This window comes from Lepidochelys kempii, chromosome 11 (assembly GCF_965140285.1).
Source record: "Lepidochelys kempii isolate rLepKem1 chromosome 11, rLepKem1.hap1, whole genome shotgun sequence".
NCBI classification, from domain to species: domain Eukaryota; kingdom Metazoa; phylum Chordata; order Testudines; family Cheloniidae; genus Lepidochelys; species Lepidochelys kempii.
In genome coordinates this window covers 38,854,609-38,868,083 of record NC_136390.1, presented here as the reverse complement: position 1 = coordinate 38,868,083, position 13,475 = coordinate 38,854,609, and the positions used below count along the sequence as shown (strand labels likewise).

At 40.5% G+C, this 13,475-nt stretch overlaps 1 protein-coding gene across 1 annotated transcript in view; it reads right to left on the bottom strand.

Moving 5' to 3' along the window:
* The window catches only part of LOC140895296 (uncharacterized), a 69,361-nt gene that overhangs the window by 33,540 nt on the left and 22,346 nt on the right, over positions 1-13,475 (bottom strand). The window contains exons 11-17 of the mRNA XM_078847987.1: positions 12,335-12,403; positions 10,277-10,345; positions 7,869-7,937; positions 4,755-4,823; positions 3,986-4,054; positions 3,836-3,904; positions 983-1,051 (exon numbers count right to left, since the gene is read on the bottom strand). Coding sequence (XP_078704113.1) covers positions 983-1,051; positions 3,836-3,904; positions 3,986-4,054; positions 4,755-4,823; positions 7,869-7,937; positions 10,277-10,345; positions 12,335-12,403 — 483 coding nt within the window. The remainder of the gene's footprint in view (positions 1-982; positions 1,052-3,835; positions 3,905-3,985; positions 4,055-4,754; positions 4,824-7,868; positions 7,938-10,276; positions 10,346-12,334; positions 12,404-13,475) is intronic.

Below are 13,475 nucleotides of genomic sequence, written 5' to 3'. Positions count from 1 at the left end.
TGAGAAATACTAGCATTGACCTTAATATGGTATGATGAGCCCAATCTTCAGCTAATATAAATCAGCAAAGTTCCACTGAGTCAATTGAGCTAGGACAATTTACACCAGCTAAGGATATGAGCTGATACATTAGGATTCAGATTAAATGTGGTAATTTTGGATTCAAATAAACATTTGTAAATTAAAAAAACCACCTAGCTATATATTTTGTATTCATCTGTCCATCAATGACTGATTTTGATCTCAAATAGTTTTAGACTGACAGTCACAATCTGGTTGTTGCTTCCCCTGTGTGTCACAGGGAGAGTCTTCTTAGCGTATTCACAAGGTGCCTCAGCTGGCACATGACCAGGATTCATCACCAAATTTGGTCCGCTGGTTGGATCATTAGCTTCCCCATCTTGGGCTGGGTACTGATGGGGAGTGTGACATGAACACTCATCCATGCCCCCCACAGGGGATATAAGTTGTGCCAACCCTTTTTACTGACATAACTTACTCCCCACTCTGTGCCAGCTCCGATGTATTGGCTGGTGAGCTGGGGACAGAGCCAAGGTTCTGCTCACTCCCCATCCACTTTTCTAAAGAGGGAGAGTAACAGCCCATGGCTGCTGCTCTCCCCTTGCTGTTCAGGGTCTGCTAATGTGGCTAGCCTGTGCTGGGCACTAAAGCAGCTTCTATGCCCCCTTACTGTTGTGCATGATTGTGCAGCCAGGTTTAGTGAGGCCTAAGCACCACTGAAGCCTAAGTTTTGGCTAGGCATCTGGATTGTTTCAGTCCTATGGAATTTGTCTACTAGCGTATAGTGCTAATATTTTAAAACATACAATTTTGGATGCCATTAAAAGTTAGTGTCCGCAGTTTTCAAAAATAGGAGCTTAAAGTTTAACTTGTAAGTCCATGTTTTAGTGCCTACAGGTGGGATTTTCAAAAGCGCATAAGTAATTTAGGAGAAGGAAAGAGCTCTTTATTAACACCATACCTTTGAACCAGGTTCCCCAAGTCCTCTTTCTCCTGGAGCTCCAGTTTCTCCTGGCAAGCCTTGTTCACCCTTAAACAGAAAATGTTTTTGAAGAATTTTAACACCAGAAAGATAAGACTACATTGTCTTAGCAGCTTACATTTACAGAAAGAGCATTCAGCTTAATAAAAATGCATTATTTGAGGTCCTAGCTTTTTAAAATTTTGACAAAGGGCTAGATTCTCCAGAGTATTGTCTACTTCATCCTCTCTTGGGAAATTTGTCACTGAAACTGATCAATGCTGTAAATGTATGAATAATGTAGCAGACATTTTGAGAGCACATGTGACTCAAATACACTTTACTCATGTCTCTTTATATCATGAGTAGAGCATATCCCTGCTATTAATCATTCCAAATGTGTGAGGAGCGCTCTGCTGTTCCCTAGTTACTTTTCTTTACCTGACAGAGATTGCTAAACCTGTTATAACCATATCAAACTCCTAATGATGTGAAAGGATTCAGAACTGGGATCCTGTGATGGGGTGATTGGGACCATGAAGGGGTTAATGTGGGTCTGAGAGCCAATTAACATACCTGGCAGTACCTGCAAGAGAGAGAAGGCCAGACTTAACTGATAATGAAGTCCAGCTGGTGGTGATTATAAAGTCAGGAAATTTGTAGCAGCAAACAGCTGTAAACACCTACCTGAAGGAAGACTGAGAGTAGTACTAAAACTGTACAGTAGTATATGAAGAAAAGGTGAGGAGCCAATTGGCTGGAAACATGTGGTTAATGTTCCAGTAAGGAAACCAAGCAAGCTATGATCCAGACCTGATGCATGCAGGCCAACTGCCCTTACAACATGTTTGAAATGGTAAAAATGATAACTGAGAGATTGGTTTCATACTTCAAGAGAAACAGACTCATAGGTAGCAAGCAGAGTGAGTTTAGGAGGGGAAGGCAGACAACTGACCGTATTGTAAGGATAGAAATGGAAGAATGAAAAGGTAAAAGAACTAAAGAATTTATAGTCACTTTTCTGGATATTGAAAAAATTTATGATATGATATAGAGGGAGGGTTTACTTTATGAAGTGGCTACCATGGATATAAAAGGAAGAATGTATAGGTGTAGAAGGGATTTCTTAAGTAAAAGAACTATGCAGGTCAGAGTAGGGAAAGTCTATTCCAGTATATATACACTTACAAATGGCACTTCACAGAAGAGTTTCATCAGTCCTACTTTATTCAACATCTTGGTAAGTGATCTTCCAAAAGAAATAAGTGTAGGAATAGGCATCACTTTATTTGCTGACTATTGGGCCATATGGCCAAAACCAGAAACCATGAAATAGCTGCTTAAGAGTAAATGAAGCACTAATGAAGTGTGTAGAATGGGGAAACGTGGGGTTTTAAATTCTCAATTGATAAAACTAAGGGAATAATATTCACAAGAAGGAAAATTTTAAAAAGATTATAAATTGTATCTATAATGGACAGCAAATAAGTATAGTTAAAAGCTTTCAAATTTTTAGGTGTAGTATTTGATAGCAAGCTCCCTTGGAAAGATCATATTGACAACATTAGAGATAAATGTAAAGGCAGAATCAAATGACTTAGAAGTATTTCTGGAACTCTGTGGTGCAAATAAGAAAGCAGTGGTAATGCTATTTAGAACGCTAATAAGACAAATTATTGGGCATGGGTGCCAGGTTTTCAGTTTGGCATCAAAAACAAATTTGAGAAAGCTTGACTTAGCCCAAGCTCATTGCATGCGCTGCCTTCATCACAATGCTGCTGTATGTACTGCAGAGAGCTGTGGGTGAAATGCCTATTACTTTAAAAATGAAGCTTTTGGATTTAACCTTTTTGGCTAAAGTCACTGGAAATGTAGAAGATGGAAACACCCAACTAATATATGATGAATGCTGGGAATTAAGCAGTTAATGTGTAGGGCAAAAACTCAAAATGTCTCATGTAAGTAGGGTTAAAGTGTAGACAAATGATCTCCGTGAAAAGAAAGACCAAAAAGAGGTTAATCTATCGCTTTGGGAAAATGCATTACAATTGGAAACCTCTTAAGATAGATATGGAATTGTATAATAAAATTAAAGGAAAAGGAGTGTTAAATGGGCAAGATATGGCATATCAATATGGTTTCTGATAAGTGGGATGCTACCGCCGTATGTATACTCAGGGCACCAAAGATGTAAGAACAGGAAGACTGGGAACAACATTCTGCGTTCCTTCACTCAAGAAAGCTGTGAGGCTATCAAATTTTGTAAATGTTTTGACAGCTGAACAGGCAGGGATAATACTGGCATTAAATACTGGCACCCCTCTATACCTAAGGCGTATAGAGGGGTGCCAGGTGCCATAGTCATCCTGTCTGATCCATTATCAAGACTACTGGTGATCAGAAACAACACTTCAGATAGCAGAAATTATATATTTAATGAAATATTACCATTAACAGATTTCAGAGTAACAGCCGTGTTAGTCTGTATTCGCAAAAAGAAAAGGAGTACTTGTGGCACCTTAGAGACTAACCAATTTATTTGAGCATGAGCTTTCGTGAGCTACAGCTCGCTTCATCGGATGCATACTGTGGAAAGTACAGAAGATCTCTTTATACACACAAACCATGAAAAAATGGGTGTTTACCACTACGAAAGGTTTTCTCTCCCCCCACCCCACTCTCCTGCTGGTAATAGCTTATCTAAAGTGATCACTCTCCTTACAATGTGTATGATAATCAAGGTGGGCCATTTCCAGCACAAATCCAGGGTTTAACAAGAACGTTAACCCCCAGACGTTTAATGCTAAAACCAGAAATTTCTGTTGTAGCTCTTACATCAGTGAATTTCCTTACCTTTGATCCAGGTAGCCCTTGTCCAGGTGGCCCTCTTGGACCAGGTGGTCCTTTTGGGCCTTCTACCCCCTAAAAAGATTTTAAAATTAATCTTTAAAATTAAAATAGTCTCCCAATATTACAGAAATGCTTTAAAAATGAAAATGCCACCTTTTCTCCTTGAATCCCAATGCCAGATAACCCAATAGGCCCAGGTAGACCAGGTGGGCCAATTTCACCCTGTTGAACAAAGTACAATTGCTTAACTTTGTAAAGATATGGAAACAATTTGGGTCGGATCCTCAGCTGGTGTATACTGGCATAGCTCCTCTGAAGTCAATGGAGTTACTTCAATATACACCAGCTGAGTCTCTGACCCTACCCCTTATTAACATTTCTTCTTTTTCCACTTGTGTTTTATAGTGTGGCAGACTCACTTGCTGAGTCTATGACCACCAAGCCCTGGAATCTCCATCATTGGAGATTTTTAAGAGCAGGTTAGACAAACACCTGTCAGGGATGGTCTAGATGGTGCTTGTTCCTGCCATGAGTGTAGGGGACTGGACTTAATGACCTCTCGAGGCCCCTTCCACTCCTATTATTCTAAGATTCTAAAGAATCCATTTATACATCTTAGCACATGCTGGTCAGCTGCTGTAAATGACTGTTAGTCTCTCCCCCCCCCCATTCCAGATCTCAACTTTCCCAGAGAATCAATCACTTTTTGTTCCGTCTCACATTTTACTATGAAGAGATTTTAGAATTGGTTGGGGCAGTTTATTGGCTATAAATCTCACCACAAAATAAGTATTGTGAGGCTCCTATTGTAGATACCAAATTCTTTATTTTGCTTCATTACATCTTTTGTAGCTAATATCAACCCCCACTGCATTAGATTCCTTTGTAATTTTGTTAACTGCCTGACATATTTACTGCTCACCTTTTCACCTTTTATGCCAATGCCTGGCTGGCCACGAGGTCCTTTTGGACCATCAAAACCACGCTCTCCCTACATGAAGAAAATTACATGATGTTAACTTCAGCAATCCATGGTTATTTACTCTCCTCAAATCAGAGAGACTAGTGGTAGCATAATGATGGAAATCAAAACAAGAAGAAGAAGGCAGTGCCTGAATTTCTTTGTTTCTTGGTGTACCAAAGAGGTCTTCTTTTCAGACGAGAACGCTCGTCAGTTTGAGATTGATCACAAAAGAGAAATTAACAAGCTTCTCTTTACCCTTCTTTCCATTTCAAGCACATTCGGCTTAATTCTGCTTCCATTCAAATCAATGGTTTAAATGTCAGCAGGGCTGAGCCTCATAACCTGCTCAGGGCTGAATTCTGCTCATTTACTCATGTGAGTAGTCTTGGTGAAATAAGGTAAGCAGGATTTGACCCTAGTTGTTTTGCCTGAATAAGGATTTCAGCACTGAGTCCACATTTTGTCATTGTAATAATAATAATTTGAGAGTAGCAAATGGCTTTCTCAGTATGGCAGCCACGCATTAGTGATGATAATGGGAGGTGATAAGTCTACAGTGTTTCCCAAACTTGGGATGCTGTTTGTTCAGGGAAAGCCTCTAGGGGGCTGGGCCGGTTTGTTTACCTGCTGCGTCCGCAAGTTCAGCTGATCACAGCTCCCACTGGCCACGGTTCACTGCCCCCGGCCAATGGGGGCTGTGGGAAGTGGCGGCCAGTACATCCCTTGGCCCACACCACTTCCCGCAGCCCCCATTCGCCGGGCACAGTGAACCGTGGCCAGTGGGAGCTGTGATCGGCTGAACTTGTGGATGGGACAGGTAAACAAACTGGCCGGGCCCACCAGGGGCTTTCCCTGCACAAGTGGCGTCCCAAGTTTGGGAAACACTGTGATAAGAAATAGACAAGTGAAAAAGGGTTTGTCATACACACAAAGAATTTTTTAAAGAAAATTTAACTACAAAAGGAGGTCTTAAGGAAAATGCAAGTTAATAAGGAGAAAAAGATTGAATTTCCTTGTATTTCTATTACTAAAGCATGTAGGAGAAGCGCTCAGCTGGTGCAAATTATCATAGTTCTACAAAGTGAAGTTAATAGAATTAAAGACCTTCCCCCACTAATCACATTTCTCATTTTAGTTTTCCTTACTTTTTTGAAATTTCCTACTTAAAATAACATTCTTTACTCCTACTACTGTTGGACATCTGCTATGTTTTCCTCTGACCAAAGTCTGATCTTTTAACAAACAAGCTTTCTTAGAAGAAGCAACTGTATAGTTTTTCAGATTTACAAATCAACTTCTAAAATACATGATTTAATGTCAGAGACCTGACATACTTGGCAACAGGATTGGAGATTATACAATAATATAGAATCTGTTGATATATGTTTGGCTTTATTTCAAATTGGCAGTAAAATATAGTGCATTTTTGTAGGCACAGGAGTGCTAATAACCCTGCTGTCCTGGCCAGATTCCAGTCTGGTTAAAATATATTCATTCTGCTTATCTAAATTCTCTCTGTAGCTTCAGTTAGATGCATTCTTCACTTCCTTAACCTGCTGCGTAGTGTTGCTTGGCACTGTTAAATAGTGGCTGTATTTCAGTAGTGGTGGAGTGATTTCTGTCTGTTTTCTTTAAAACATTTTCATCTTTGCTATGTAAATGTAAGCGATGAACATTAACAACATCAGAGAACTTATACAATTCTTCCTGAAATATATATCATAAATTGCGATGAATTAAGTAAAAATGATTATTCTGATAGCAACAGCCAAAATCAAACCCAGCTATTGCAGTATTGGTCTAAACAAAATGCAAGAGAGTTTGAGCTGAGGGAAAGCCAACATTAGCATCTGGGGCCGTACTTGCAAAATGATTTTTCACCACTCCCCCAAACATAACTGACATCTAACAACCATGATCACCCTCAACTATGCCCAGGATCACCGTGGGGATTTTGAGGGGAGTTAGTTCTTTGGGATATACCTCAACCTTACCTAATTTAATTTCACATTTAAAAAAAATTCTTTAGGCCCTCTGCCTGCACTCCAGAGGAGTCCAGCTGCTTATGCTCAGGGCTATGCCTGGCTGTCAACATTTTAAAAAAAGTTCTGCAAGGAACAATTGTTCAAGTACATTGGGAGTTTGGGTGTCATGAAGTCCCCAATCACTGGAAGGTTTTATGTGAATTCTGGTGACTTTTAGCATTTGTAGAGAATTTACTCCTAACTATATAATTACAGTTTACCCGGGAGGTATTTAAGATTTAATCTCCATTTATAAAATGGGGATAATAAAGCAGAAAGTACATAGAAGGCCACAGAGAGAGTCAGTTTCAGGGCAGGGACTAGAAGTGGGAGACCCTTGTGAGTCCCATGCCTAGACCACTTTATCTCTCACGCTATTTAGTTGTCTGTTGTTGTAGCCAAAGATCAAACTGGCTTGTCAGCCTAGGAGTTGGCTCAGCTTCGGGCCAATATCTGGAAGAGAGCTAGCAATGTTTCTAGAGCTGTCCCCTCATCAATGAACTACCATATCTGAATGCCAACGACAGTAGTAGCATTGCCTTCAGCTGATTTGGGGTTCTCCACAAACTCAGGGACCTATGGCCAAGATTTTCATTAACCCTAAGTGCCAGCACTGGATGAAGGTAAAGGGTACTGAGTATAAAGATTTAGGAAAAATCAATGACAAGTTTTCACTCTAGGGATCACTTTAGATTAGTTTGTTTTCAAGACTCTCTTCCAAGGTAAGGTGCTAGAGGCTATTTTAAAATTAAAGCTCCAATTATTGCCCCTTTTAAGGTCCTCTAAAGCAGAAGGGAGAGGCCATAGGCTATGGAGGCCTCAAAGGCCAGCTCTGATTAGAGGTAACATTCTGAGCCACTGGCTTCAATGAATTTGTACTAGTTTAATTGAGCGGCCTATTTGCCCCAGAGGGTTAGTTTGCAGGCTAATTTGACTAGCTAAATTTGTTGCCACAGGTCTAGTCCTATGTGCATTGAAGTAAATGGAAAGTGGGTCACTGGTTTAAATGGGATCAGGATTGGGCCTTATATACTATCTGTTACGGTACCTTTGGTCCTGGAAGCCCTTCACCTGGTGAACCTCTTTCTCCTTGAATCCCTAGAGGTCCTTGAGGCCCCTGTTAAAATAAATTTAAAACAGCCTAGAAAATATATCAACTATTCAAACTGATAACAGAGCAATAAGTCTTACTGTTGGTCTTTAAACACCTCTTTGCATTGGTACATAGTTATAACCTGTTAAAAATAATATGGTAACATGATAGTCACAATAAATCAACAAAGAAAGCATTCTAGCCTGCAGCTATAACATGTTATACAGGATTACCTTAGTGGCTTACTTATGAGTCATTGAAAATTCCTTCTCTTTACTCATCTTCTTAATTCTTCCCTCCTCATTCTTTCGTTCATTTTGGAAATTATTATTAATGCTTATTAACATTTGAGCATAATATACTATGCAGAGAGAACCAGATTAAAGGCCACACAAAATAATGTGGAAGAAGGTTTATGTGAAGAGAGCTACAACTCTGTGGTATGAACAAAACAGCATACTTGCTGGTGGGAATGTAGCCTAACAAATATGAGTGGGCAAAGATTTGTGCTAAAGACAGGTCCAGAATCTTCATATATTAGGCCTGTTATACAGTGGCTCCCTGTGTCTGTCTGCCTCTCAACTTTATCCTGGCAGGCACAGAATGACAGACTTCAGTACAGTAGAATCCATAGAAGCTAACTGTGGTTGGAGAGGGTCCTGTGTACAGCTTCAGAACTATCCTTATTTTTAGGTGGAAAAAATCCTACTGTCTTCAATAATAAAAAGGAAACTCCCTTTCAAACAGTTGTGCTTTTCAGTTTTGTAATTTTTTTCTGGTTTCCAAAAAAATTAACCAGAAATATGATTTGCCAGAAGAGTTTACAGTTTATAGAGAGCTGGACACAGTTTATTGTTAAATAATGATTGTAAAGCAAGTAGGACCTGCAAAAGAAAGGAGGGACCCTCAAAAGATTGAGGACATTGATTCTGCTGTCCCTCCAGTGTGGCGTTCCCAGTGAGAACTTTGAGCGTGGAGCAACTGCAGAATCTGGCCCTGAGACAAATGTTGAGCAGAGAGTTCTATTATTGTTTAGCCATGAGTCGCATGTATAGGTCAATGCATTGTTGCCATAATCTGCTTCCAAGTCCTCTTCTCTGTACCAGGGGATATTCTGAGTGACATCAGTCCTATATGTAATACACTGTAAGTTTCCTGGTGCACCGGTGCAGCTATGATGGTTGGCATATGGGGGTACAGACAAGTCTTTGTCCATTCACCACCTCTTCTCATCCACATGCTCAGGATAGGGGATGTAGGACCTCCACAGAGGCTGCTCTTTCCTGTGTAGCTACCTGCAGTATGGGTAACTAGCACAGGTGATGAAGGGGGCATTTTCCTAACTTCACTGATTGTCACTAGTGGTATGATTTAGTAAAGCTGTTTACCCTGTGGATTCAGAACCCTTCAGCAAGAAGCACACATTCTTCTACATGAATTTCTTTTCAAGCTGGGCTGAGGTCACTCTATTTCTCATCAAATTCAGCTTTCTCATTTTAAAGAGAAAATGTTGTATGAAATGATTCTTACAAATTTCTGCCTGTTCATGGGGGGAAAGCTACCTCTGAATAATCCTGGACTATATTCTCTCATGGTTACAGTGGTACAACCTCATTGAATTGAAGAGAATTTAGCCCAGAGTACATAGAACAGCTTAATAAACCACACTGATTTGGAAAAGGGACTGCACTTGACTCTGACGATTGGTTCTACTCTGAAAAGTGACTCTGCAAAAATGGTAAAGTGGGCCCCGGGTTTGCCTCAAGTGTGCTCAATTTACAAGTACAAAGATATGTGGAGGGAAGGGCAGGCTTCCTCATTGACAAACCTACAAACCCAGTCATGTGCGGGTTCTTAATTAATCAGTCATTGGTTTTGCTGATCAAATTATGATTTTTAGGGAAACCCATGCAACCGGAATGCCTTTATGGGGATTGCACAGATGCACTTGTTTGGAATGTACCAAAAGAACTGGGTTGTTAATCCACAGAAAGGAATCGAATCCAGATCTCTCTCTCTCAGCTGTGTAGGCTCTGCAACGTTAAGAGGAGTGAGAAGCAGTAAAACCTTAAGTCAGCAGATATGGCTTTGAGTACATGCAGGAGCAGATTTTTTTTTTTTTCCAAGTAAGAAGGTGCCATTTTTCATAGTTACTTTGTGGAGTAGAAGCACAGTTTAAGATAGGGAATTCAAGATAGGTTCTTCAAACAACCAAGGGTGATGAAAGTCATAACAATTTCATGTGTATAAGAGAGAACTAGTCTAAAGATGAAAAGAGTTGGCATAATTTAGCATGCAAGTACTTGTTAACATTTGGGCCTTCAGAAGGTTTCCCTCTCTCAGCTCTCAAACACAGAACATACCGGTAGTCCTGGCTCACCAGCTCCAGGTGGGCCAACAGGGCCTGGTCTTCCCATCAAGCCAATGTCACCCTTCCAACAAAAGACATATTTAAAAATACATTTTTTTATGTATGGGTATTTGCATTTGCACAATATATAAACACATTTTAATCAGGCATCCTTTGTTTGGGTGTTTAATCTACCTGAATATAATAAGTGAGGCAAATCCTAATTTTCTCACCTTGCTGGCATCACATAAGACCCAGTAGATAGTGGAACTGGTGCAATTTCATGGTAGGGGGGAATGGATGGGAAAGCTGCAACAGAGATCATGGAGCAGCTTTGCTGCCACATCACTGGATATAGAATCCAATACATCAATAGGATGCTTTTTACCATGGCTCATAACTATGGATATGATTTTGTCATGGTAAAATTGGGCAAAATTCATGGAACAGACATGGTAAAAATGTACAAAATCAGGATATGATCACAGCGGGGCTGAAGCCGACACGCGAGCACCGCTGCAGGGGATTGGAGCTGAAGAATTTGTGGACATCTGTTAAAGTCATGGAATCTGTGACCTCCATGATCAAATCGTATCCTTACCTATAACCATCTATCAGACCTTATTCTGACATGTTTATAACCACCTCTAACATATGTAACTGACAGCCGGACACCCTCTTAAGGTTTCTGGATCCCAGCAGTCCTCACTCTTGGGCAGAGACCCGTGTCTCTCTTCTTCCTAACTGACATTTTAAGGCTGCACAGCTCCCTGCCTTACACTGAAATATCCCCAGCTGCTTAAGGCCACTGCCTGTGCTTTGCTTACTCTCTGAGGGCTAAAACCAATGCATTGCCAGCAGTTACAAGTTACCACCCATTGCTTTCTAAGCAAGCACCTTTATTCTTAAGGTAGAAAACATTACAGAGAGAACATATTTAAAAAAACAATAAAAGTTCCTATGTGCATTCTAAAAGCTTGCCAGAGGTCACCCATCAACCTTATGGAGCCCTGGCTGGTCAAAGTCTTTCCAACTCTTCTGCAAAGGTTGGGGCTCTTGGACAAAAGGCCCTGTCTGTTGTCTGGATCAGAACAAAGGCCCTATGTCAGTTCAAGCTCATCTTTTTATATCAAACATCCTTTGTCTTTTAGTCTCTGCAAAACCCAGTCTGAATCAGAATATGCAAACCACTCCACAAGGTGGTACCTCTTTAGAGTTGTGATTAAGGTGAAACACAGACTAAACCTCTCGCTGATTTTTAGTACCTGGAAGAGCTGCTCCCCCATGGAGCAGAACACAATCATACATAAACCATTCATAGACTTAGTACAATACGGTCCCCAAAGATAGTGCATATGATTGCAATATCTGCCACAGCATTGCTTTGCTCTTATTTTAGAAAAAATATTTTTCCTTATATAAACTCTGTTTTCAAACATGTTTTTGAAATTGAATTTGGACCATGATTCAGACCTACATGTATGCATAAGACACAGCATGCACTATGAGTTTTTTGGTAAGTCTGTGTTTGATATTAACATTTTTAAATTATGATTTTTGATGACAGATCATTGACAAAATAAATGAATGGAGAGCCCTTCTGAACCTTAACTCAGCAGAGGTTCAACAGCTGAGACACTACAATGTTTACTCTAGAAAGAGATGATGATGATAGCAATCCCAGTACAGTATAAGTCAGACATAGCCCTTATTCAGAAGGCTAACATTTTGTTTACAGTAAGCTTGTATTCTTTGTGCCAACTATCTGAACCACCAAGTGTGTTCATAATTATTCTTTTGTTTGTGACAATATGTATGTGTCTATACTCAATTAGCCATGTACTCCCCTGGTTTTAATTATACCAATACTATAAAGTGGTGGTTTGTTGTGTGGTGTGTGTTTATTTTTTTTTTAAATCTATGAACACTTTGAATAACTTTGCAGGTACCCCAATCTTAGCATTTATTGTACTTTATCCGATAATATATGAAAGATTTATATATTCAGCTGCTGTTGCTTTTGTTCTTTTACAAAGTCATGCACAGTATACTGTATGACTAGCATTTTTACCTTTGGGCCAGGCAATCCTATTCCAGTTTCTCCAGTCAATCCAGGCGGCCCAGGGAGGCCTCTTTCACCCTTTTTAAAAAATAAAAAGGAAAGAATTATGGATGCTCTCATAAAAAACCAACCTTCTGCAGAAACTTCCTCGTGGCTGGACTTTACTAGAACTAGACAAGCCATTTACAACACACACTTTGCTTCTCTACAAAAGAAAAAGGACACTAAACTTTCTAAACTACTACATGCCACAAGGGGCCACAGCAATGGTTCCCTCAATCCACCCAGCAATATTAACCTATCCAACTATACTCTTAGCCCAGCAGAAGCAGCTGTCCTATCTCGGGGCCTCTCCTTCTGCCCCTCCACCCCCACGAACATGATACAATTCTGTGGTGACCTAGAATCCTATTTTCGACGTCTCCGACTCAAGGAATATTTCCAGCACACCTCTGAACAACATACTAATCCACAGAGACCTCCCTACCAACACTACAAAAAGAAGGATTCTAGGTGGACTCCTCCTGAAGGTCGAGACAGCAGACTGGACTTCTACATAGAGTGCTTCCGCGGACGTGCACGGGCTGAAATTGTGGAAAAGCATCATCACTTGCCCCACAACCTCAACCGTGCAGAACACAATGCCATCCACAGCCTCAGATGGCCACTATGGATGTAGAAGCCCTCTACACCAACATTCCACACAAAGATGGACTACAAGCCATCAAGAACACTATCCCCAATAATGTCACAGCTAACCTGGTGGCTGAACTTTGTGACTTTGTCCTTACCCATAACTATTTTACATTTGGGAACAATGTATACCTTCAAATCAGCAGCACTGCTATGCGTACCTGCATGGCCCCACAGTATGCCAACATTTTTATGGCTGACTTAGAACAACGCTTCCTCGGCTCTCGTCCCCTAACGCCCCTACTCTACATGCACTATATTGATGACATCTTCATCTTCTGCACCCATAGAAAAGAAGCCCTTGAGGAATTCCACCATGATTTCAACAATTTCCATTCACCATCAACCTCAGCCTGGTCCAGTCCACACAAGAGATCCACTTCCTGGACACTACACTGCTAATAAACGATGGTCACATAAACACCACCCTATACCGGAAACCCGCTGACCGCTATTC